This window comes from Phyllobates terribilis, unplaced genomic scaffold (assembly GCF_046119375.1).
Source record: "Phyllobates terribilis strain yellow unplaced genomic scaffold, ASM4611937v1 Scaffold_7__3_contigs__length_470593459, whole genome shotgun sequence".
In the NCBI taxonomy this organism is placed as follows: Eukaryota; Metazoa; Chordata; class Amphibia; order Anura; family Dendrobatidae; genus Phyllobates; species Phyllobates terribilis.
In genome coordinates this window covers 407,192,449-407,213,352 of record NW_027362767.1, presented here as the reverse complement: position 1 = coordinate 407,213,352, position 20,904 = coordinate 407,192,449, and the positions used below count along the sequence as shown (strand labels likewise).

The window sequence follows — 20,904 nt, the reverse complement described above, 5'->3', positions numbered from 1 at the left end:
TATAGAGTTGTTGTATTCATTGTATTTGCGCCTTTTTTGGTCTCGTTTTTGACATTTTTTTTTATTTTATATGTGTGATTTTTATTTTTACGTTAGAAGGAGAGATTTGGAGATTCCAGATGTTTTTGGACGATTTATCAATTGCAGAGTTTTCAAAAGTCACAACCTTTTTTTTTTTGGCATGAACGTACCCCAGTCCACCCCCTTTTACAAACACCTGAAACTGTAGCGCAAATTTCACTTAAAAAAATGGTAATAGGACAAAACTAAGAAACTTTTATTTCATTTTGCTCAGAAGTTATGACCTACGTGCGCCGTTTTGAGGAATTTGGCGCAACATCAAAGAAAAGAGACTTACAAACCCCTCCGGAAATGATGAATTGATGCCCTTTGCGTTTTCATTCCTGACCGCTGTTTTTTTTTTAAGCTTGTCGTCACTTGCCGTCAGGGAATGAGAGCACAGATCAGGATTGCCTGCATCGACAGAAAGCAGAGATCTTAAAAATAAAAAAATTAAATACGTTAAAGTGTATTAGAAAGATTTTGATCCATGCTGTAGATTTCCACCTGACACAAGGAGGGAGTCTAAACTTATGGTGGTGGGTTCTTTTGAGAAGCAGGGCATCCCCTGGAGTTATTGGTAACACCGATAGAAAAAAAATCCCCAAAAAGCAGAGTCTTGTCTCCAATCGCAACAATAATGATGCAATGGTGTGGAGATGGGTCACAAGACGCCCTGTGTGGTTGGCGTCTTGCCCATGATCTTTTTGGAGCACTCCAGCAGGGCGTTATGTATGTCCTTGGCACAAGAGATCTGAGACTTGATCATGCCCAGATACTGGGTGTAGGGCAGGCTCTCGGTCTGCACGGCGTCTGGTTTGGTGGCCGTGGGCACCAGGGTCGGCGAGTGCTTGGCACTGTCATAGCTCTGAGAAAGGCACTCATAGGCGAGGCGCTGAAAAAAAAAAAAAAAAAAAAAAAAAAAAAAAAAAGAGAGAGAGGTCAGCACTCAGCAGGACCACATCCCAAATTCCTGTAATCCTAATCTGCCGATCCTTCTCACGCCCCCGACTTCCGGAGCAAGCGGCCCACTCTGTGACTCCTCCACCACCACCGCCGCCGCAGCGACACCTCCCTTCCCCAGCGTATAATATTAACTCCAGCTGTGACGGGACAAGCATGGCTCCTGTTTCATCCATTTACATTCCTGAGATTCCTCAGAAATACGCAGCGAGAAAACTCGCTCCAGAAAGCCGAGAAGACTCCGACTATCAACCTTTTAAAGGGGATTGTAAAGGATTAGAAAAACATGGCTGCCTCCTCAGACCACAGGTTGTGCTGGTATTGCAGCTCAGCTCCATTTACTTCAATGTGACTGCGTTGCAATAGCAGAACCAACCCATGGTCAGGGGGAGACGCTGCTTCTAGGGAGGCAGCAAAGTTTTTCTAATCCTGGACAACATCTTTAAGTATCGAGATTAAAAAAAATCGGCAAGTTCCTAACACTTCACTTTTTTTTACTACAGTCTTAAAGGGGTATTCCGCCATTTAGTAACTCATGACATATCACTAAAAGGGACCATCACTGAGAATGAAAAGGCAGTAGTGCCGAGTCCCCCTTAAAGTGGCGTTCACAGCCGCCCGTTCTATTCATGCGAGTGTGGCCGGATTAGCCGGGAGGAGACCTAACGCGCGTGGAAAACGGAAGTGGATGCCGCCTCTTCAGAGCTGCGGTGGTCCCAGACGTCAGACCTCAATCCATCATAGAGTGAGGGCACATCTTAAAATGCAGTCACTTACCGAGATGGGAGTACCCCTGTAATCTCATTTACACTAATATAATAAGGAGGAGCACATTAGGGTGGAAGCAATGAACGTCCATTCACCGACAGGAAGCAGCTACTGGGACAACAGTTTATTAGAAACTTATTCAGGTTTCCAAAGAAACCAGAGGACCTTAAAGGGATTGTCCATTTCCATAACATGGGTCAGTTAATGGTTAAAAAAAAAAAATCCAAAATCATCAATACTTTTCTACAGAAGTCTCTGCCGATCAGTGCTGTCTCCCCCTCTGCTCACAGAGCTGCAGCGGTGATGTCCTGTATACACGCCTGACTGCTGCAGCCAATCACTTAAGTCAGCGATTTCTAGCCACCTGCCTCCGCATGACCACTGAGGCCAGTCATTGGCTGCAGAGATCACTGTGTATACGGGACATCCCCACACCAGTATCTGCTGAACCCCGACGATTCCTTTTGGTCATCAGAAAAGGACTTGTTTTTTTTTAAACTGTTTTATTTATGTTAAATGTCTATTTTTTATTTTCCGTAATTTTTTTTTTCTCACATCACTATTAAAAAAAATAAAAACAATCTTGCAATTTTCCTACTGGCAACTTGGACTAATATTAAACTCCTACTTGTCTAGAAACATCAACTGAGCATGCTCTAAACTTGGCAAAGGCCATTCTGAAGGGAGAGGGAGGAGGTGAGCTGTGATATCTATTGTGAATGGTGGATCTCCTGTTATCTACTGTAGATAGAGATGTTGTCAGTCATTGTACAGGAGGAGGGGGAGGTGAGCTGTGACATCATCTATTGTGAATGGTGGATCCTGTATTATCTACTGTATATAGAGATGTTATCAGTCATTGTACAGGAGGAGGAGGCGAGCTGTGATATCAGCTATTGTGAATGGTGGATCCTGTGTTATCTACTGTATATAGAGGTGTTATCAGTCATTGTACAGGAGGAGGAGGCGAGCTGTGATATCAGCTATTGTGAATGGTGGATCTCCTGTTATCTACTGTACAGTGGTGGCCAAAAGCATTGGCACCCCTGCAATTCTGTCAGATAATACTCAGTTTGTTCCTGAAAATGATTGCAATCACAAATTCTTTGGTATTATTCTCTTCATTTAATTTGCTTGCAAGGAAAAAACACAAGAAAATGAAGCAAAAATCAAATCATTGATCATTTCACACAAAACTCCAAAAATGGGCCGGACAAAAGTATTGGCACCCTCAGCCTAATACTTGGTTGCACAACCTTTAGCCAAAATAACTGCGAACAACCGCTTCTGGTAACCATCAATGAGTTTCTTACAATGCTCTGCTGGAATTGTAGACCATTCTTCTTTGGCAAACTGCTCCAGGTCCCTGATATTTGAAGGGTGCCTTCTCCAAACTGCCATTTTGATATCTCTCCACAGGTGTTCTATGGGATTCAGGTCTGGACTCATTGCTGGCCACCTTAGAAGTCTCCAGTGCTTTCTCTCAAACCATTTTATAGTGCTTTTGGAAGTGTGTTTTGGGTCATTGTCCTGCTGGAAGACCCATGACCTCTGAGGGAGACCCAGCTTTCTCACACTGGGCCCTACATTATGCTGCAAAATTTGTTGGTAGTCTTCAGACTTCATAATGCCATGCACACGGTCAAGCAGTCCAGTGCCAGAGGCAGCAAAGCAACCCCAAAACATCAGGGAACCTCCGCCATGTTTGACTGTAGGGACCGTGTTCTTTTCTTTGAATGCCTCTTTTTTTTTCCTGTACACTCTATGTTGATGCTTTTTGCCAAAAAGCTCTACTTTTGTCTCATCTGACCAGAGAACATTCTTCCAAAACGTTTTAGGCTTTCTCAGGTAAGTTTTGGCAAACTCCAGCCTGGCTTTTTTATGTCTCGGGGTAAGAAGTGGGGTCTTCCTGGGTATCCTACCATACAGTCCCTTTTCATTCAGACGCCGACGGATAGTACGGGTTGACACTGTTGTACCCTCGGACTGCAGGGCAGCTTGAACTTGTTTGGATGTTAGTCGAGGTTCTTTATCCACCATCCGCACAATCTTGCGTTGAAATCTCTCATCAATTTTTATTTTCCGTCCACATCTAGGGAGGTTAGCCACAGTGCCATGGGCTTTAAACTTCTTGATGACACTGTGCAAGGAAGACACAGGAACATTCAGGTCTTTGGAGATGGACTTGTAGCCTTGAGATTGCTCATGCTTCCTCACAATTTGGGTTCTCAAGTCCTCAGACAGTTCTTTGGTCTTCTTTCTTTTCTCCATGCTCAATGTGGTACACACAAGGACACAGGACAGAGGTTGAGTCAACTTTAATCGATGTTAACTGGCTGCAAGTGTGATTTAGTTATTGCCAACACCTGTTAGGGGCCACAGGTAAGTTACAGGTGCTGTTAATTACACGAATTAGAGAAGCATCACATGATTTTTCAAACAGTGCCAATACTTTTGTCCACCCCCTTTTTTAGGTTTGGTGTGGAATTATATCCAATTTGGCTTTAGGACAATTCTTTTTGTGTTTTTTCATTGAAGACAAATTAAATGAAGAGAACAATACCAAAGAATTTGTAATTGCAATCATTTTCAGGAAGAAACTGAGTATTATCTGACAGAATTGCAGGGGTGCCAATACTTTTGGCCACCACTGTATATAGAGGTGTTATCAGTCATTGTACAGGAGGAGGAGGTGAGCTGTGACATCACCTATTGTGAATGGTGGATCCTGTGTTATCTACTGTATATAGAGGTGTTATCAGTCATTGTCCAGGAGGAGGAGGAAGTGAGCTGTGATATCATCTATTGTGAATGGTGGATCCTGTGTTATCTACTGTATATAGAGGTGTTGTCAGTCATTGTACAGGAGGAGGAGGAGGTGAGCTGTGACATCACCTATTGTGAATGGTGGATCCTGTGTTATCTACTCTATATAGAGTTGTTATTGCAATCCTGTGATGATAATGAGACTGCTGAAAAGTCATTTGTGCAAAATAACAAGTGTAAGTCTGGTATTAGGCTTAGCAGTCAGTGTAAAAATTGCAAGATATTTTTAATTTTTAATAAATAGTGATAAAAAATTTTTAAAATTATAAAAACACCTTTCATTTAAAAAAAAAATACATTTAACATAAAAACAATAAGAAACTTTATCATAACATATTCAGTAAGAGAAATAGAGAAGACGAGTGCGAGCTCAGAATCCATTTCCTCTTCCAAAAAGCAGAGGACTTTATGTCTTTTTGGTAATAAGTAAAATTAGTCAGACAACTTGTCAAGCAAGTCAGCAAGGGGCAATGAAGACGCAGCCACCGTGTCTGTAGTGGGCTGACAACTCGCCGTCGCTGGCCACTAATTGCACAAGAACAAGGCATTAAAGCCTAAAGATTGCAAACACGACACAGCGCGGGCACGGCACTTACCAAACACAGCTCCAGCTGGTCGCACAGGGCGTAGAATTCCTCCAGACTCTTATCGAACCTCTGAACGCCGCCATCACCAATTTTCCTGTAGGAGAGACAGAAGATGGGGGTGGTAGTGAGCAGCGCAGTCTGGGCTGGCAGAACGCTCACTATGGCTTAGCAGGCGGTGATTAGAAAATCAGCTCTGGTTTCCCTGATGTTTTTGTGCATTTGGTGGTCAGGTGCTTCCACCCTGACCCGAGTGTACCCGGCCTCCTAACTGCGTCTGAGCGCCATCTTCCCCGGCAAGAGTGGGCACAGATGGCTCTCGCTGGGCAGAGGAAGCATCCAGTAGCCCATTACATTACATAATAAGAGCGCTGGGGGCTTCTACCTTGCGGTGACCACTGCAGGATGAGAAGAAAGGACTGCCGTCACCACTGGGGGGGATGAAGGAGAAGGCCTGCCGTCACCACTGGGGGGGATGAAGGAGAAGGCCTGCCGTCACCACTGGGGGGGATGAAGGAGAAGGCCTGCCGTCACCACTGGGGGGGGGGGATGAAGGAGAAGGCCTGCCGTCACCACTGGGGGGGGGGATGAAGGAGAAGGCCTGCCGTCACCACTGGGGGGGGGGATGAAGGAGAAGGCCTGCCGTCACCACTGGGGGGGGAGATGAAGGAGAAGGCCTGCCGTCACCACTGGGGGGGGAGATGAAGGAGAAGGCCTGCCGTCACCACTGGGGGGGGGATGAAGGAGAAGGCCTGCCGTCACCACTGGGGGGGGATGAAGGAGAAGTGTGCAGCGGCACGACTCTCATGTAACTGAGCGTACGTAGTGCCAGGAGAGGGAGAAGTGCGCAGCGGCACGACTCTCATGTAACTGAGCGTACGTAGTGCCAGGAGAGGGAGAAGTGTGCAACGGCACGACTCTCATGTAACTGAGCGTACGCAGTGCCAGGAGAGGGAGAAGGGTGCAGCGGCACGACTCTTAGATGCCATTGGCTGTGAGAAATTCTACCTGCAAGTTGAGCGAGTCTTGATTTTAAGATTCTGTGTTGCAGTAAAGATAGATACTGCACATAGACACACACATATATATATATATATACATTACATCGAAGTTGGATCAGCCTGTAGTGTGTTTTTCCACTTTAATTTTGGGGGTGACTCCAAATCCAGGCCTCCATTGGTTAATAAATTTCCATTGATGATTTTTGTGTGATTTTGTTGTCAGCACATTCAGCTTTGTACAGAACAAAGTATTCAATGAGAATATTTCATTCATTCAGATCTAGGATGGGTTATTTCAGTGTTCCCGTTATTCTTTTGAGCAGTGTGTAGTATCTGGACTGACTGCAACAATTTCAGCAAAATCCTTCGGGGACCTGAACCCGCTATCAGCAGTGATCGGAGCTTAGCTGCAGTCTCTGCTGTTGGAGGCAGATGGTGGCTGTGTAGCACAGCCAGCGGCATCTGACCTATGGGAGACGAGCCCACTCCAATCACCCCGACCTGCTCCATGATGGATGTGTCCTTCAATAGGTGTTAAGCAGAACTCTTCTGGCCCTTTAACAAGCAAAACCAACCCGGCTCTTTCCTGGTGCCGATCACATGATCACTGCACCCAGACTGTGTACAAATCAAACGAGGTCACGATACCATTGACTTCTTTAGCCTGCAGCACCACCTAGTGGAGGAGATTATAATCAACACGCTAAAGGTGATGCACAGGGTTTTAACCCTTTATCACCTATATTCACCCCTCCCCCATCTCTGTACTTCATTATTTCCGGTTGTAGCTGTATGAGGGCTTTTAACCCTTTCCCAAGATCTGTCATACATGTATGGTGTATGTTGGGTGCAGCTGTATGGTGCAGGCGCTCCCTGCTTGCAGCAGATGACAGCTAGATTACTCAGCCGACACCTGCAGCTAACAGCAATGCTGCTGTCAATCACTGACAGAGGCCCGGTCTCTGATGCGACCGTGCTCCATCTCCCACTGCCCCCACCTGCAGCATGGTGCCATAGATGTGTTATGGCAGCTGGGGATCTGCTAAAGGCCTGCCGTATTGCTGCCATTGTGGTCCTCCCATAAAGCCTCGCTTGTGACTGAGCTGCGGCTACACGGGAGAATGTGAATGTCACTATATACCGCAATACAGTAAGATATGAAACGATCACAGGCTGCGTCACCTACAGGAGACGTGCACAGGACCCCACGGCTCTGAGTCAGGGGGTCCCAGAGCTCAGGACGTTATTCTCCATCCACAGGACACAGGAGAACTACCAAACCTTAGAACAGCCTGTAAATTACAGTGGGGCCCGCGATATGGCCAGGAGCGCCCTCTATGGGCCACCACTGATAACTGCACACAATACTTACTGCCCGTTATCTATGTTGGTGTTCTGGGCCAGGTTCAGGGCTGCGATCTTCATGAGGTTCTGAAAAGTAATAAGAATATTAAAGACCATAAAGGTGGACACGTTCCTGCGGCTCGTGTTGTTTATCAGCAAAGATCCAACCCATGGGACCTGCACGAGGACCCCCCGCAGCTGACACACGAGGCCGGGGTCTCCCCCTCCCCCCCGCAGCTTACACACGAGGCCGGGACCCCCCCCGCAGCTGACACACGAGGCCAGGGACCCCCCCCCGCAGCTGACACACGAGGCCGGGGACCCCCCCCCCCCGCAGCTGACACACGAGGCCGGGGACCCCCCCCCGCAGCTGACACACGAGGCCGATCACCCCCTGCAGCTGACACACGAGGCCGGGGACCCCCCCACGCAGCTGACACACGAGGCCGGGGACCCCCCCGCGCAGCTGACACACGAGGCCGGGGACCCCCCCGCGCAGCTGACACACGAGGCCGGGGACCCCCCCACGCAGCTGACACACGAGGCCGGGGACCCCCCCCACGCAGCTGACACACGAGGCCGGGGACCCCCCTCCGCAGCTCACACATGAGGTCGATCACCCCCTGCAGCTGACACACGAGGCCGGGACCCCCCCGCGCAGCTGACACACGAGGCCGGGGACCCACCCGCGCAGCTGACACACGAGGCCGGGGACCCCCCCGCGCAGCTGACACACGAGGCCGATCACCCCCTGCAGCTGACACACGAGGCCGATCACCCCCTGCAGCTGACACACGAGGCCGGGACCCCCCCGCGCAGCTGACACACGAGGCCGGGACCCCCCCGCGCAGCTGACACACGAGGCCGTTTCCATACCCAGTAATCTGGTGAATTCATTCCCCGGGTTGCTACGGCCGTGCAGATATCTAGTCTGTGTAACTTTCTCTGCTTTATGTATGTAATATAAAATACATTTTATGGAAAAAAAATATATATTTTTTTTTCCAGGTGACTCATTTTTCATATTATGTTTTGCAAATTATATAGATGTATTAATTATTAATTATTATTATTATTATTATTATGTAACTTGTCCACAAAGAGAAAGAAGAAAAAAAAACAGATGAACCTATTTTGGTTTTCTTGTTACTTCCTGCGCCATGTTTCCACGGTCACTAGGGAATGGACAGGCGCCAGGCACACATCACACGTTAGTGATAGGCCGCCCCAACAACCAGTGCCAGGTCCAGTGCTGCACTGGAGACAGAACTTGGCCGGTTACTAAGGGCAACAAGGACCGTTTGACTGTGTTAAATAAAAGCTACCAATCACGGCGAAGCTTTCATTTTTCCACAGGTTAGGAAATAAAAGCTGAACTGTGATTGGTTGTTATGGCCAACAAGTCTAGTGTTATAACCAGAGCAGTTACAAATGGCTGTTCCCACTCTAGAACGTCCATACTGAGGGGCAGCGCCATCACTTGGCAGCACACATTCATCCGCTTGCACTGTAGCATATAAAATGGAATAGAGAAACTGCTCCCCATAGCAGCCAATCACATCACTGCTTTCATTTCCAAGCCAGGGAAGGAAAAAAAGAACTGTAATCGGATTGGTTGCCATGGAAGATACCTTATGCCTTGTGTTCTATAGCAACCAATCAGATTGCAGCTCCTACCAGGTAAGGACATTAAAGCAATGATCTGATTGGCTCCCGTAGTTGGCCAGTACCTGCAGGCTTTCTTTCAGCTGAGGAATAAGCATCCTGTATCTCTGCACTGGGTCGAAATCCTGTTGTTGCTGGGCGAGTCCCAGTTGCTGTTGCTGACTTCCCATGGGTCCAAGTTGGGGTCCCCCGGCCGCCCCCAGAGTCTGGGGTCCTAAAGCCTGATTCATGGACGCCGCCATTACTGCAGCACAGTTCCGTACACTCACAATCCCGGCAGCTGATTCGCCATCCTGACTGTCACTCAACCACGAAGCGCACGTCACAACTTTATTTGCATAGTCCCGCCTTTCCGCTTCCTTCTTACAATACATGACGCACATCCACACAAAAACTACATATCCCGTCATGCTCCTGTGCTTTGGGGACCTTTAGGGGCTGTCTTTGACTTTTGCCTGAAAGTTTAAAAAAAAAAAAAAAAAAAAAAAAAAACTAGCAAAGGGCGGAGCTAGTGAGGACCCCAAATCCGGGAGCTGTGGTCAGTCGGTGGCTCCGCATCATGGCGCCCACTATACAGACGCAGGCCCAGCGGGAGGACGGTCACCGGTGAGTACTGTGCCTGTGGTCTGTGTGGAGGCTCAGGCCTCCCTCTGGAGCCGGCTTCCTCCCCTCCATGTTGGTTTCTGGCTCAGGGCGGCTTACTCTCATCGCTTTCTGGTGTTGTTTCCTCCCAGGGCATGCTGGGAGTTGTAGTTCACACAGATAACTTTTTGCACCTCTTTCCCCTGGTCTTATATTGTCGTTTTCTGTCCGCAGGTCCAACTCCCATCGCACGGTGCCGGAGCGGTGAGTAATCCGGGACGTGTGAGCGTCAGAGCGCCGGTATCGCCGTAGGGTCATCATGGCGCCTCCGTTATTTTCTCAGCTTCTTCCAGGAGCCAGAACTTTTATTATTTTGTCCCCACGGACACACGAGGACTTGTGTTTTTTTTACGGTAAAAGTTGCAGATCTGATTGACGCCGTTCACCTTACCGGAAAACGGTGAAAAAATGCAATTCCGCCATTACATTAGGCTTTATTATAGCAAAGGCCATTGAGAAGTAAAAATCACCCGGTGACGGCAACACCAAACTCAACTCCAAACTGTTTTTTTATTTATTATTATTATTATTATTTTTACTGGATTAAAAAAAAAACTTTCTGAACTTTGTAAAAAAAACAAAACAAAAAAACCTTCTTTATTTTTGTTTTTTTAATGCCTCCATTTTCCGACCCCATAACTTCTCTCTTTTTTTCTGTCATCTGCTCATTTTTTTTGCACGGCTGGCTGCAGTTTTTGGGGTACGTACAATGTTTTGATCACTTTTCACTGCAGCATTTCAGGGTTGTGTTTTTTTTTTTTTTGGGCTTTTACAGAATTTAACCTTTTGAGACTTACTCTGTGACAATAACAAATGTTTTTTGTTTTTTACATTGAAGAAAGGAGGGAGATTCAAATGTATCTTTTTAAAAAAACAAACAAACCCAAAAAAACTTTTTTTAATTGACATTTATTTATTTTTCAGCCCTCCCCTGAGGTTGATGGCTTGTATTATATACTGCAGTATAAAGCAAAAAAAAAATGCCAATTTCCTATAAAGCCCAGTGACAGGCTGTACTTCATGGGAGTACAAAGATGCCGGCGACTTCGGTAGCTCCATAGCTGTTATAGAAACCTATTCACACCCTGCAATTTTGTCACAATCTTGGGAAACAGAACTGTTTAAGTGCTGTGGTATCTTAATGGTTAAACAGCGGTGGTCGGAGCAAATGTGGGAGGTGTACGTACTGTACATCCTACTTGGCAAAGGGGTTAACTGTGTGTGACTGCCATTTAATCCCCTTCACATTGTTGGATCCCAGCAGAATTCTGCATGCGTCATTATCTGCGCATGGATGATACATTTCCTTACTGTCCACCCTTCTTCCCTCAGGTCAGGAGTAGTTTGCCGAGTGAAGTATTGTAACAGTCTTCCGGATATTCCTTTCGATCCCAAGTTCATCACATACCCCTTTGACCAGAACAGGTAAGTGACGGAGGGAGAATCACACATTGGGGGGGGGGTGGCCTCCTCTCCTTTCACCACTTCTAGGGATGAGCGGATCTGTGGTAGTTCAGGTTCAACCGAACTTTAGTCCAAAGTTCAGTTCAGGAACTAGAAATCTACCTGAACTTAAACCAGAACCCCATAGAAATTAATGGGGACCTGGAAAATCAACCTCTGCACGTGCTGGTCTCTGCCTCTCTTGAACATTATAGTGTGCGTTCGCTCATCTCTGGCCCCTTCTCGTTGTAGGTTTGTACAGTATAAAGCCACCTCGTTGGAGAAGCAGCATAAACACGACCTCCTGACGGAGCCGGACCTGGGGGTCACCATCGACCTTATCAACCCTGACACTTACCGGATTGACTCCAATGGTAAGAGCAGGGCAGGGACGGCTCCTTGTGTCGCTCCTTCCAGCGGCCTCATACGTTCTCCTCTTTGTGATTGCAGTACTTCTGGATATCGCCGATGAGAAACTTCTGGAGGAGGAAATTCAAGCTCCGAGCAGCTCCAAGAGGTACAGACTGCGCCACACAGAATAAGGGGAGATGGTCAGGGGTCTCGTGTGGCCTGAACTGTGGATGCATGAATCGCTGCACGGCTGCGGCCAGGGGGGTTATACTCTGAAACGCTCCGGGTTTACAAAGAAAATATACTTGGAAGATCTTCCCAGTGCTGCTCCAGGTGATTGACAGGTCTCTATCAATGCACACACATGTAAGACACCTGGTAATCACCTGTAGTAGCGCTGGGTAGAGGCGGCCAGGGAAACAGCCGGACATGTGTCGTCTCCAGCCGCATCTTAAAAAGTATATTTTCAGAGAATACTAAACCTGGCCGAAATTCATGCTGTATGGGCAGCAACAATTACCTGCCAGGTTTCCTTTAATGCAATTTAGTTAATATTTTATTTTGCTACCAGAGAGTAATTTAGTGTTGGGTATGAAAGATCTAAACCCCGAGGATGCACTACTTTGATATTTTCACATAGGTGATGTCACAGCTCACCTCCTCCTCCTGTACAATGACTGATAACACCTCCTATACCCCCAGATCTCAGCAGCATGCAAAGGTCGTCCCCTGGATGAGGAAGACTGAGTATATCTCCACAGAGTTCAACAGATACGGCGTCTCCAATGAGAAGCCTGAGGTCAAGTAAGTGATGAGTGTTACGTGAGTATCATGTCTACATACCTGACCTGCACAGTGTGACGGTGCGTCCACAGCCCTCAGGACTTACTATGGCAGTTTTGTGCTGCACCATAACTACTGCAGCAAGCTTGGCCTGAACCCGAATCTGTCAGCAGATTTCATTACTCCTGACGAAATGTCACTGCAGGCAGTTGTGATTTTCCCTGCCGGCTGCTCATTTGCAGGGAAGTCTGAAGGCAGATCGGCACGATTGTGTGTGGATCTGCTGCTGCAGACTCCCCCGGCATCTGAACACATCCCCATCCCCTATTAATGTCCGTCTTTCTTTTGTGCTCAGAATCGGGGTGTCTGTCAAGCAGCAGTTTACAGAGGAGGACATCTACAAGGACCGGGACAGCCAGATCTCTGCAATTGAGAAGACCTTTGAAGATGCTCAGAAACCTGTAAGTGCAAAGAACAATAGAGAAGGCCGGGCCTTCCCCCAACACCCTCCTATAACACATTAACGCTTTATTTCCCTCCCTCAGATTAGTCAGCATTACAGCAAGCCTCGTGTCACCCCCGTGGAGGTCATGCCTGTCTTCCCCGACTTTAAGGTACGGAGATGTTGGGTTGAGTTGTGCACAGCTCCCCTAAAATGTGCAGTTAATGCAGAATGTTGTTCATCCTCCTCCTCGTCTGTCCCCAGATGTGGATCAATCCCTGCGCTCAGGTCATCTTTGACTCTGATCCTGCTCCTAAGGAGACAACGGGCTCAGCAGCGCTGGACATGATGTCACAAGCCATGATCAGGTGGAGATGTCTCTCCATGTAACTCAGATACCGTCTGTGGTTGGTAAGAAGACGGGGTTCATTCATGTCTCTGTATCCGCAGGGGGATGATGGATGAAGAAGGGAACCAGTTTGTGGCCTACTTTCTGCCAGGTGATGACACCATGCGGAAGAGGAAGAGAGACCAGGATGAAGGTCTGGACTACATGGCGGAGGATATGTAAGTGCAAAGCTTCTGCTCCCCATCCATATTGGGTGTGATTGTCTTTACTTCTTTATTTTTGCAGTTTGTTCTCCCAATAACCAGACAACCATTATGTCTACAGATACGATTACAAGATCGCCAGGGAGTACAACTGGAATGTCAAAAACAAGGCCAGCAAGGGATACGAGGAGAATTACTTCTTCATCTTCCGTGAAGGCGACGGCGTTTACTACAATGAGCTGGAGACCAGGTTGGGAGGGGGCAGTTATGGTTAAAGGTGGGAAAAGCTCTGCCGGAGGGGACGACATCTGGAACTCCCTCCGATCCTGAGTATAAGGGGGATGTGAGGAATCCAAGGGTTGAACCCCACTAATCCTACAGCGATGGCTCGGGAGATGTGGGGGGATCCACAGGTTGGACCCCACTAATCCTACAGCGATGGCTCGGGAGATGTGGGGGGATCCACAGGTTGGGCCCCACTAATCCTACAGCGATGGCTCGGGAGATGTGGGGGGATCCACAGGTTGGGCCCCACTAATCCTACAGCGATGGCTCGGGAGATGTGGGGGGGGATCAACAGGTTGGACCCCACTAATCCTACAGCGATGGCTCTGGAGATGTGGGGGGGATCCACAGGTTGGACCCCACTAATCCTACAGCGATGGCTCGGGAGATGTGGGGGGATCCACAGGTTGGACCCCACTAATCCTACAGCAATGGCTCGGGAGATGTGGGGGGATCCACATATGAGGGAAGGCCCCTTTAGGTCACTGCTGTGTTTTCAGATGTGAGGGTGATGGCCGTGTTCAAACTGTGGTCACAATGTGATCTCACCCTGAGGTTTTTTCCATTTTTGCAGAGTGCGTCTCAGCAAGAGGAGGGTGAAGGCCGGTGTGCAGTCCGGAACCAACGCCGTGCTGGTGGTGAAACACAGAGACATGAATGAGAAGGAGCTGGAGGCTCAGGTACGATCGGGGGGCTAAAATGATCCGTAACCTGTGGCACTACAACTCCCAGCATGTATTGATGTTCTCAGGGCATGCTTGGGAGTTGTAGTTTTGCCAAATGGTTTGCAGAACAGTTCTGGTAACATAATTAGTGATGGTCTCCCCTGGACTTTGTAGGAAGCCCGCAGAGCTCAGCTGGAGAACCACGAGCCCGAGGAGGAAGAGGAGGAGATTGAGGTGGATCACGAGATTCAGGGATCAGGTAAGTGACAGCACAATCACCAATATTACATTGGGACTGACTTACCAGGACATGGAGATGTAATAACTATGTGGCGAGCAAACGGGCAGGGAGCAAGCAGGCGCCAAACGGACTACCCGCCGCTCATGCCTGCAACAACCACCCGGTGGAGTTTTTTGCTTTTCCTGCTACAAGGTGATCCCCAGTCTCCTGCAGACCTGTCACCTATTTCCATTTTTCTCTCTTCCGCTTTAGATTTTTTCCTTTCCATCATCTAAGCCATAACTTAGCTTTTTTTTGTTTTTAAAAATGTGGTTTTGTACTCTTTTTTTTGCAATTGTTTGTGCAGTACACTGCAATACTACAATGTTACATTGCATTTCGAGGGCTTCATAGGAATGCAAAGGTGGCCGACGTGTCGAGCCACGTTGTGGGGGAAGGGGTAAGGGTGGGCCCTTCTGTCACCCCATCACTATCTCTAACCATTTAGATGACACAAAATATCTGAAAGCGCAGACTGCTTCTTACAATGACGTCCTGTGGCCACAAGAGGGCGATATGTCGGTACGACTTTGGTCGGCCTGACTTTTACAATGACGTCCTGCGGCCACAAGAGGGCGATATGTCGGTACGACTTTGGTCGGCCTGACTTTTACAATGACGTCCTGCGGCCACAAGAGGGCGATATGTCAGTAGGTCCTGATCTGCTGTGGGATGATGTTTTGACTTGATTGTTCCTCATCTTTCCACAGATGCAGAAGACGGAGACAAGGGCAGCGAGAGTGAGAAGGAGGGAAGCGCCGGTGAGGCTTCCGGCAGCGAAAGCGAGCGAGAAGAAGTCCAGGAGGAGAAAGATGAGGATAAGGAGAGCAGCGAGGAGGACAGAGCCGCTCGAGACAAGGAGGAGATCTTTGGAAGCGATGATGACGACAGTGATGATGATGATGATGACGATGATGATGCCCAGAATGAGAGTGGCGGGGAGGCAGAGGAGAGCGGCAGTGAGGAGGAGGAGGAAGAAGTAAAGCCCAGAAGGAGCCGGAGCCGCAGCGCCAGCAGCAGTCCCTTCGGGAGCGACCGGTCCCAGCAGGACAATGAGGAGCAGAGCGGCAGCGAGCCGGGCTCTGCATCTAGTGACGGCAGTGATAGTGACTGAGTCGTCACCGGGAATCTCCTGTTTTGTACATATTTGTTTGTATTATACGTTAAGTTGAATAAACATATTTTCCATGAGTTATGAAGATCATTTCTGCCGGGGAAGAACTTGTAGGGTCCGCACACCCCTCAAACCAGTGTAGAAGATACATATAAGGGGTTTTCTGGTTTCAGAAAACCATTTTCCGCTGCTGTTATTGTCTTCAACATCTACATCCTTGCAATCAGTTGACGGCACGAGCTGCTGCGCTCAGTTATTGGCTGCAGTGCTGTTTAAGTAAAGTCTGTATCCGATACAGAGAGCTATGGCGGAGACTCTTGCACTGGACCCAGGGAGGGTGGGTAAGGCACAGATTTTTTTTTCTCTGAAACCGGAGCAATCTATTTACTCCCATAGAGCTTTTTCCATGCAAGAGAACGATTCTGCTTCTATCTTCCCTCTTCATTACAGAATTTACTGTCTGCAGGCAGCCGCTCTAATAAGTACATGTCCTCGCCCCGCTATTACAAAGGTGTGGCCAGGTCGCGTCTATCAGAAGCCGTAGTTATATAGATAATTCTCATGTGCACAGGAGAGGCTGCAGACTACTGGCGCAGCTGCGCACGCTGCACATCTTACTCCTGGGACATTACATAATATACAGGAACCAGCCGGAGATCACACCACAGCTCCACACACTGTTTAGTGGCTGTTCTTGGGTACTGCAGCTTGTTTCTTACTGAAGTGTATGGAGTTATGTAGTTTTTTCTCTGTACCTTGTGTACATCCTGCCACAACAGGGGTGCCATACTGCTTCTGTAAGAATTAAGTATCAGCCAGATACTATTAATCAGAAGCCTTTGATTAATTGTACATAAGCAAATGAGAAAACTTCTAAAAAACTTCTATATCCTACAACCCCAAACAGCTATTCAACACTTTTAACCCTCTCCTCCGCCCTCCACTGCCCCCGCCGACCTCCGTCATCTCTGCTGAGGAGTTTGCCACACACTCCAAAAACAAGATTGACCAAACACGGCAAGTCTTCACTGTCCGACCACCACAACCCCTTTGTTTTCCAGACCATTGCCCTTCCCCCATAACCTCCCTTCCCAACATCACAGAAAGAGACCTTACTCGTCTCCTCTCCAAATTATACCTCACCACTTGTTCACTCGACCCCACCTCACCCCCACACTCATCCCATCCCTAACCCATCTCTTCAACCTATCAGTATCTTCTGGTACTTTCCCCGCTGCCTTCAAACATGCCACAATCACACGCATCCTCAAAAAGCCATCCCTCGACCCAACCGCCTTGTCCAGCTACCGCCCCATATCGCTGCTCCCATTTGCCTCCAAACTCCTTGAGCAACACGTTCACGCTGAACTTTCCTCCCACCTCTCATCTAACTCTCTCTTCGACAACTGACAATCTGGCTTGCGCCCCCAGCATTCCACCGAAACTGCCCTTACCAAAATCACCAATGACTTACAGCCAAAACTAACAGACAATTCTCTATACTCCTTCTGCTTGACCTGTCCTCTGCTTTCGATACACCACTGCCTCCTACTGCAGATCCTCTCTTCCTTTGGCGTCAAAGACCTTGCCCTATCTTGGTTCTCCTTATACCTTTTGTAACCGGACATTTAATGTCTCCCACTCCCACACTACCTCCTCACCCTGCCCCCTCTCTGTTGGAGTCCCTCAAGGCTCTGTCCTAGGACCCTTTCTCTTCTCAATCTATACCCTTGGCCTTGGACAGCTCATAAAGTACCATGGCTTCCAGTACCATCTGTATACTGATGACACCCAGATCTACCTCTCTGGCCCAGACGTCACCTCTCTGCTGTCCAGAATCCCAGCGTCTATCAGCCATATCCTCCTTCTTCTCCTCTCGCTTCCTCAAGCTCAATGTGGACAAAACTGAACTCATCATCTTTCCCCCATCTCGCATACCTTCCCCACCTGATCTTTCTATCACAATAAATGACACCACGCTTTCCCCTGTACCGACAATCCGCTGCCTCGGAGTAACGCTTGACTCTGCCCTGTCCTTCAAACCACACATCCAAGCTCTCGCCACCTCCTGTCACCTCCAGCTCCAAAATATCTCCAGAATCCGTCCTTTCCTCAACCCTCAATCTACTAAACTGCTTATGCATAACCTCATCTTCTCCCGCCTCGACTACAGCAACATCCTCCTTTGTGGCCTCCCTGCTAACACTCTTGCACCTCTCCAGTCCATCCTCAACTCTGCTGCACGACTTGTTCATCTCTCGCCTCGCTACTTCTCTGCTAAGCCCCTTTGCAAATCCCTTCACTGGCTCCCAATTGCCCGGCGTATCCAGTTCAAACTACTAACACTGACCTACAAAGCCATCCATAACCTCTCTCCTCCATACATCTCTGAACTAATCTCCTGATACATTCCCTTACGTAATCTCCGGTCCTCCCAAGACTTCCTTCTCTCCTCCACACTTATTCGTTCCTCACCCAATCGCCTCCCAAGATTTCTCCGCAGTATCCCCCATCCTCTGGAATTCTGTGCCTCAACACGTCCGATTATCCACCACATCCGGATCCTTCAGACGGAACCTGAAAACCCATCTCTTCAAACAAGCTTACAGCCTGCCATGACCTTGCTTGCTGCCACCTCAACAACACCAGAGCTACTGCAACCCCTCAACCTACTGTCTCCTTCCCCATCATCCTGTAGAATGTAAGCCTGTAAGGGCAGGGTCCTCTTCTCCCTGTACCAGTCTATCACAGTTAGGCTATATGCCCACGTAGCATTTTTGCGGCCGCGAAAACGCTTGTAAAACAGTCTGCCATGCAAAGCAATGTGAATTCGGATGTGCTAATTTGCGCGCCAAATTTGCATTGCTCTGCAAAACGCAGCATGACCATTTCTACCGCGATTACGCTGCAGCGTAATCGCGATGCGTGTGGTACCTGGGATGAAGACGAGACTACAACTCCTCTTCGTCCCGGCTACCACGCGGTGAAAAAAACAAATAAAAAAGTTAAAAATAAACAAAACCTGTATATTCACCTCACCGGCAGCCCCCGGTCTGCTCCAGGCCACGTCCTCTCTCCTTGGCGTCCCGCCGTGTACTGTCAGGACCTGCGGTGACGTCATTTAGTCACCTGATGGTCACGCAACCGCTGACGTTGGTGGTCAGGTGATGGTCGCATGACCATCAGTTGACTAAATGACGTCACCGCAGGTCCTGACAGTACACTTTGGGACGCCGAAGAGAGAAGACGCGGCCGGGAGCAGACTGGAGGAGACCGGAGAGCAGACCGGGGGCCGCCGGAGAGGTGAATATACAGGTTTTTTTTTATTTTTAACGTTTTAATTCTTTTTTTTTTTACTATAGATGCTGCATTTAAAGCATCTAAGTTGGTCACACAATATAAATCCATGCCGGTTGCATGGATTTATATTGTGTGATCAACTTGTCAAGCACTTTTCCAAGTGATGCTCAAAATCGCTTGGAAAACTGCTTGAAAAAACGCATGCGAAAATGCATGTAAAAACGCTGAAAAAACGCTTCTATCTGGCAGAAAAAATGCATGTAAATCTGCATGCGTTTTTTTCTGCCAGAGAGAGGCAAAAACGCTCTGCATCAAATCTGCTACGTGGGCACATAGCCTTAGTTCATTTACTGTAAGTGATATCTGTATTTTGTATGTAACCCCTTCCTACCATGGAATCAATGGCGCTATATAAATAAATAATAATAAAAACAGAAGCTTGGGCAGTTTGCTGCTCTGGAGCAATGAGTCACAATGCAAAATAGGAAAGACCTCAGCAATGATCTTAGAGAAGCAATTGTTGCTTCCCATCGATCTGGGAAGGATTATAAAGCCGTTTCCAAGCAATCTGGAGTCCATTATTCTACAGAGGAAAGATTATTTTCAAGTGGAAAACATTTCAAGGAAGTTGACAATCTTCCCAGGAGTTGCAGTTGCCAAGTAATGCTCTGAGAAATTGAAAAAAAAACTCAAGAGCTACAGCTCAGACTCTGAAGGCCTTGTTTATCATGTTCAAGTTCATAATAGTACAATTAGAAAAAGACAGAGCGAGTGTGACTTGTTTAGAAGAGTTGTCCGTAAAAAGCCGCAATTTTTTTTTTATAAAAAGAACATGGCAGAACGGCTAAAGTCTGCAAAGTTGCATCTGAACAAACCCCAAGACTCTGAGAGTAGTGTCCTTTAGGCAGATGAGGACAAAGCGGAATGGTTTGGCTATAATGCCCTTTGTTCCAATGGCAAAGCCAAAATTGCTCCAGAACGATGCGAGAGACAGAATAAAGTCACATAAATGATTACTCCCAAGTCATTGCCACTAAAGGCAGCTCTACATCCTATTGGGTCATGGGGTGTACTTAATTTTTCACACACGGCTTCTACAGTTTGACCTAGTTTTTGTTAAGTCGTGACACGGTGTGATGCGTCATCTGATATTGTATTTGCCACATTTTACATTTTTCTAAAGACCAGATTTTATTATTTTTTTAAATTGTGTTCTGATACATAAAACTATAAAATTCAATGAGGGTGTACTTATTTTTTTCTCACTTGATCATTTTTTTTTTCTTCATGACTAAGTCCTGGACAATCCCTTTAACTATAGCAACTAATGTCAGGAAGCTGCTGCCAAGGCACATAAAATCATGGAATGCATTAAAGCAGATATAAGCACAGGCCGCCTCTTGTGTATAATTGTGGCCATCACTATAACTAGAGGAAGGAATGCTTCATCATCATTACATGGGGGTTCTTTACTGTAAGAGCACTGGGTTGGCCGGTTGCTTGCATGGCTTTTCCTTCTTTTAGGTCAGAATTGTGGCATCGTAGGTGGAACTTAATGAACAAGATTTGTTACAGGGAAGCTATCAGAAAATTGCTTATTGTTTATATCTGGTTTTTGTGTGACATGGATTTTCAAAGAAGTTTTGCAATTTTTTTTATTTTTGATATCATGATCTTTATGGAAAAAAAAATTGCTAATCTTGTAATTTTCACACTGGCCACTGGGGATTTTTGAGATACATAATTCCTGTCCTTTCAGGACGCGTTTTCAGCAGTTTATATGCAGAGGCAGGAATACAAAGACTGATAACACCTCTATATAGAGTAGAGAACACA

General features: G+C 47.4%; 2 protein-coding genes across 2 annotated transcripts; one reads left to right on the top strand and one right to left on the bottom strand.

Moving 5' to 3' along the window:
• Nucleotides 1-256: 256 nt before the first annotated feature.
• Nucleotides 257-9,636, bottom strand: MED29 (mediator complex subunit 29). The gene is made up of 4 exons (XM_073641705.1): nt 9,277-9,636; nt 7,575-7,633; nt 5,214-5,298; nt 257-955 (listed from the first exon to the last, which is right to left on the bottom strand). The coding sequence occupies exons 1-4, from the start codon at nt 9,619-9,621 to the stop codon at nt 725-727; spliced, it is 720 nt and encodes a 239-aa protein (XP_073497806.1). The 5' UTR covers nt 9,622-9,636; the 3' UTR covers nt 257-724.
• A 49-nt stretch (nt 9,637-9,685) lies between these two features.
• PAF1 (PAF1 homolog, Paf1/RNA polymerase II complex component) lies at nt 9,686-15,845 on the top strand. Its single transcript, XM_073641704.1, has 14 exons — nt 9,686-9,817; nt 10,028-10,057; nt 11,186-11,278; nt 11,549-11,670; nt 11,747-11,813; nt 12,350-12,451; nt 12,786-12,891; nt 12,976-13,044; nt 13,137-13,240; nt 13,323-13,439; nt 13,546-13,674; nt 14,284-14,389; nt 14,549-14,633; nt 15,365-15,845. Exons 1-14 carry the CDS (start codon nt 9,771-9,773, stop codon nt 15,766-15,768), a joined length of 1,581 nt encoding a protein of 526 aa, XP_073497805.1. The 5' UTR covers nt 9,686-9,770; the 3' UTR covers nt 15,769-15,845.
• Nucleotides 15,846-20,904: the final 5,059 nt, after the last annotated feature.

Excerpts from the sequence above, each read along its gene's own strand:
- MED29 (XM_073641705.1), bottom strand. The coding sequence starts at position 9,621 with ATGACGGGATATGTAGTTTTTGTGTGGATGTGCGTCATGTATTGTAAG. Across the intron at positions 7,634-9,276 it reads AGCTGAAAGAAAGCCTGCAG|AACCTCATGAAGATCGCAGC; the intron begins GTACTGGCCAAC and ends ATTACTTTTCAG. Across the intron at positions 956-5,213 it reads ACCAGCTGGAGCTGTGTTTG|CGCCTCGCCTATGAGTGCCT; the intron begins GTAAGTGCCGTG and ends TTTTTTTTTCAG.
- PAF1 (XM_073641704.1), top strand. The coding sequence starts at position 9,771 with ATGGCGCCCACTATACAGACGCAGGCCCAGCGGGAGGACGGTCACCG. Across the intron at positions 13,241-13,322 it reads ATGTCACAAGCCATGATCAG|GGGGATGATGGATGAAGAAG; the intron begins GTGGAGATGTCT and ends CTGTATCCGCAG. Across the intron at positions 13,440-13,545 it reads GACTACATGGCGGAGGATAT|ATACGATTACAAGATCGCCA; the intron begins GTAAGTGCAAAG and ends TTATGTCTACAG.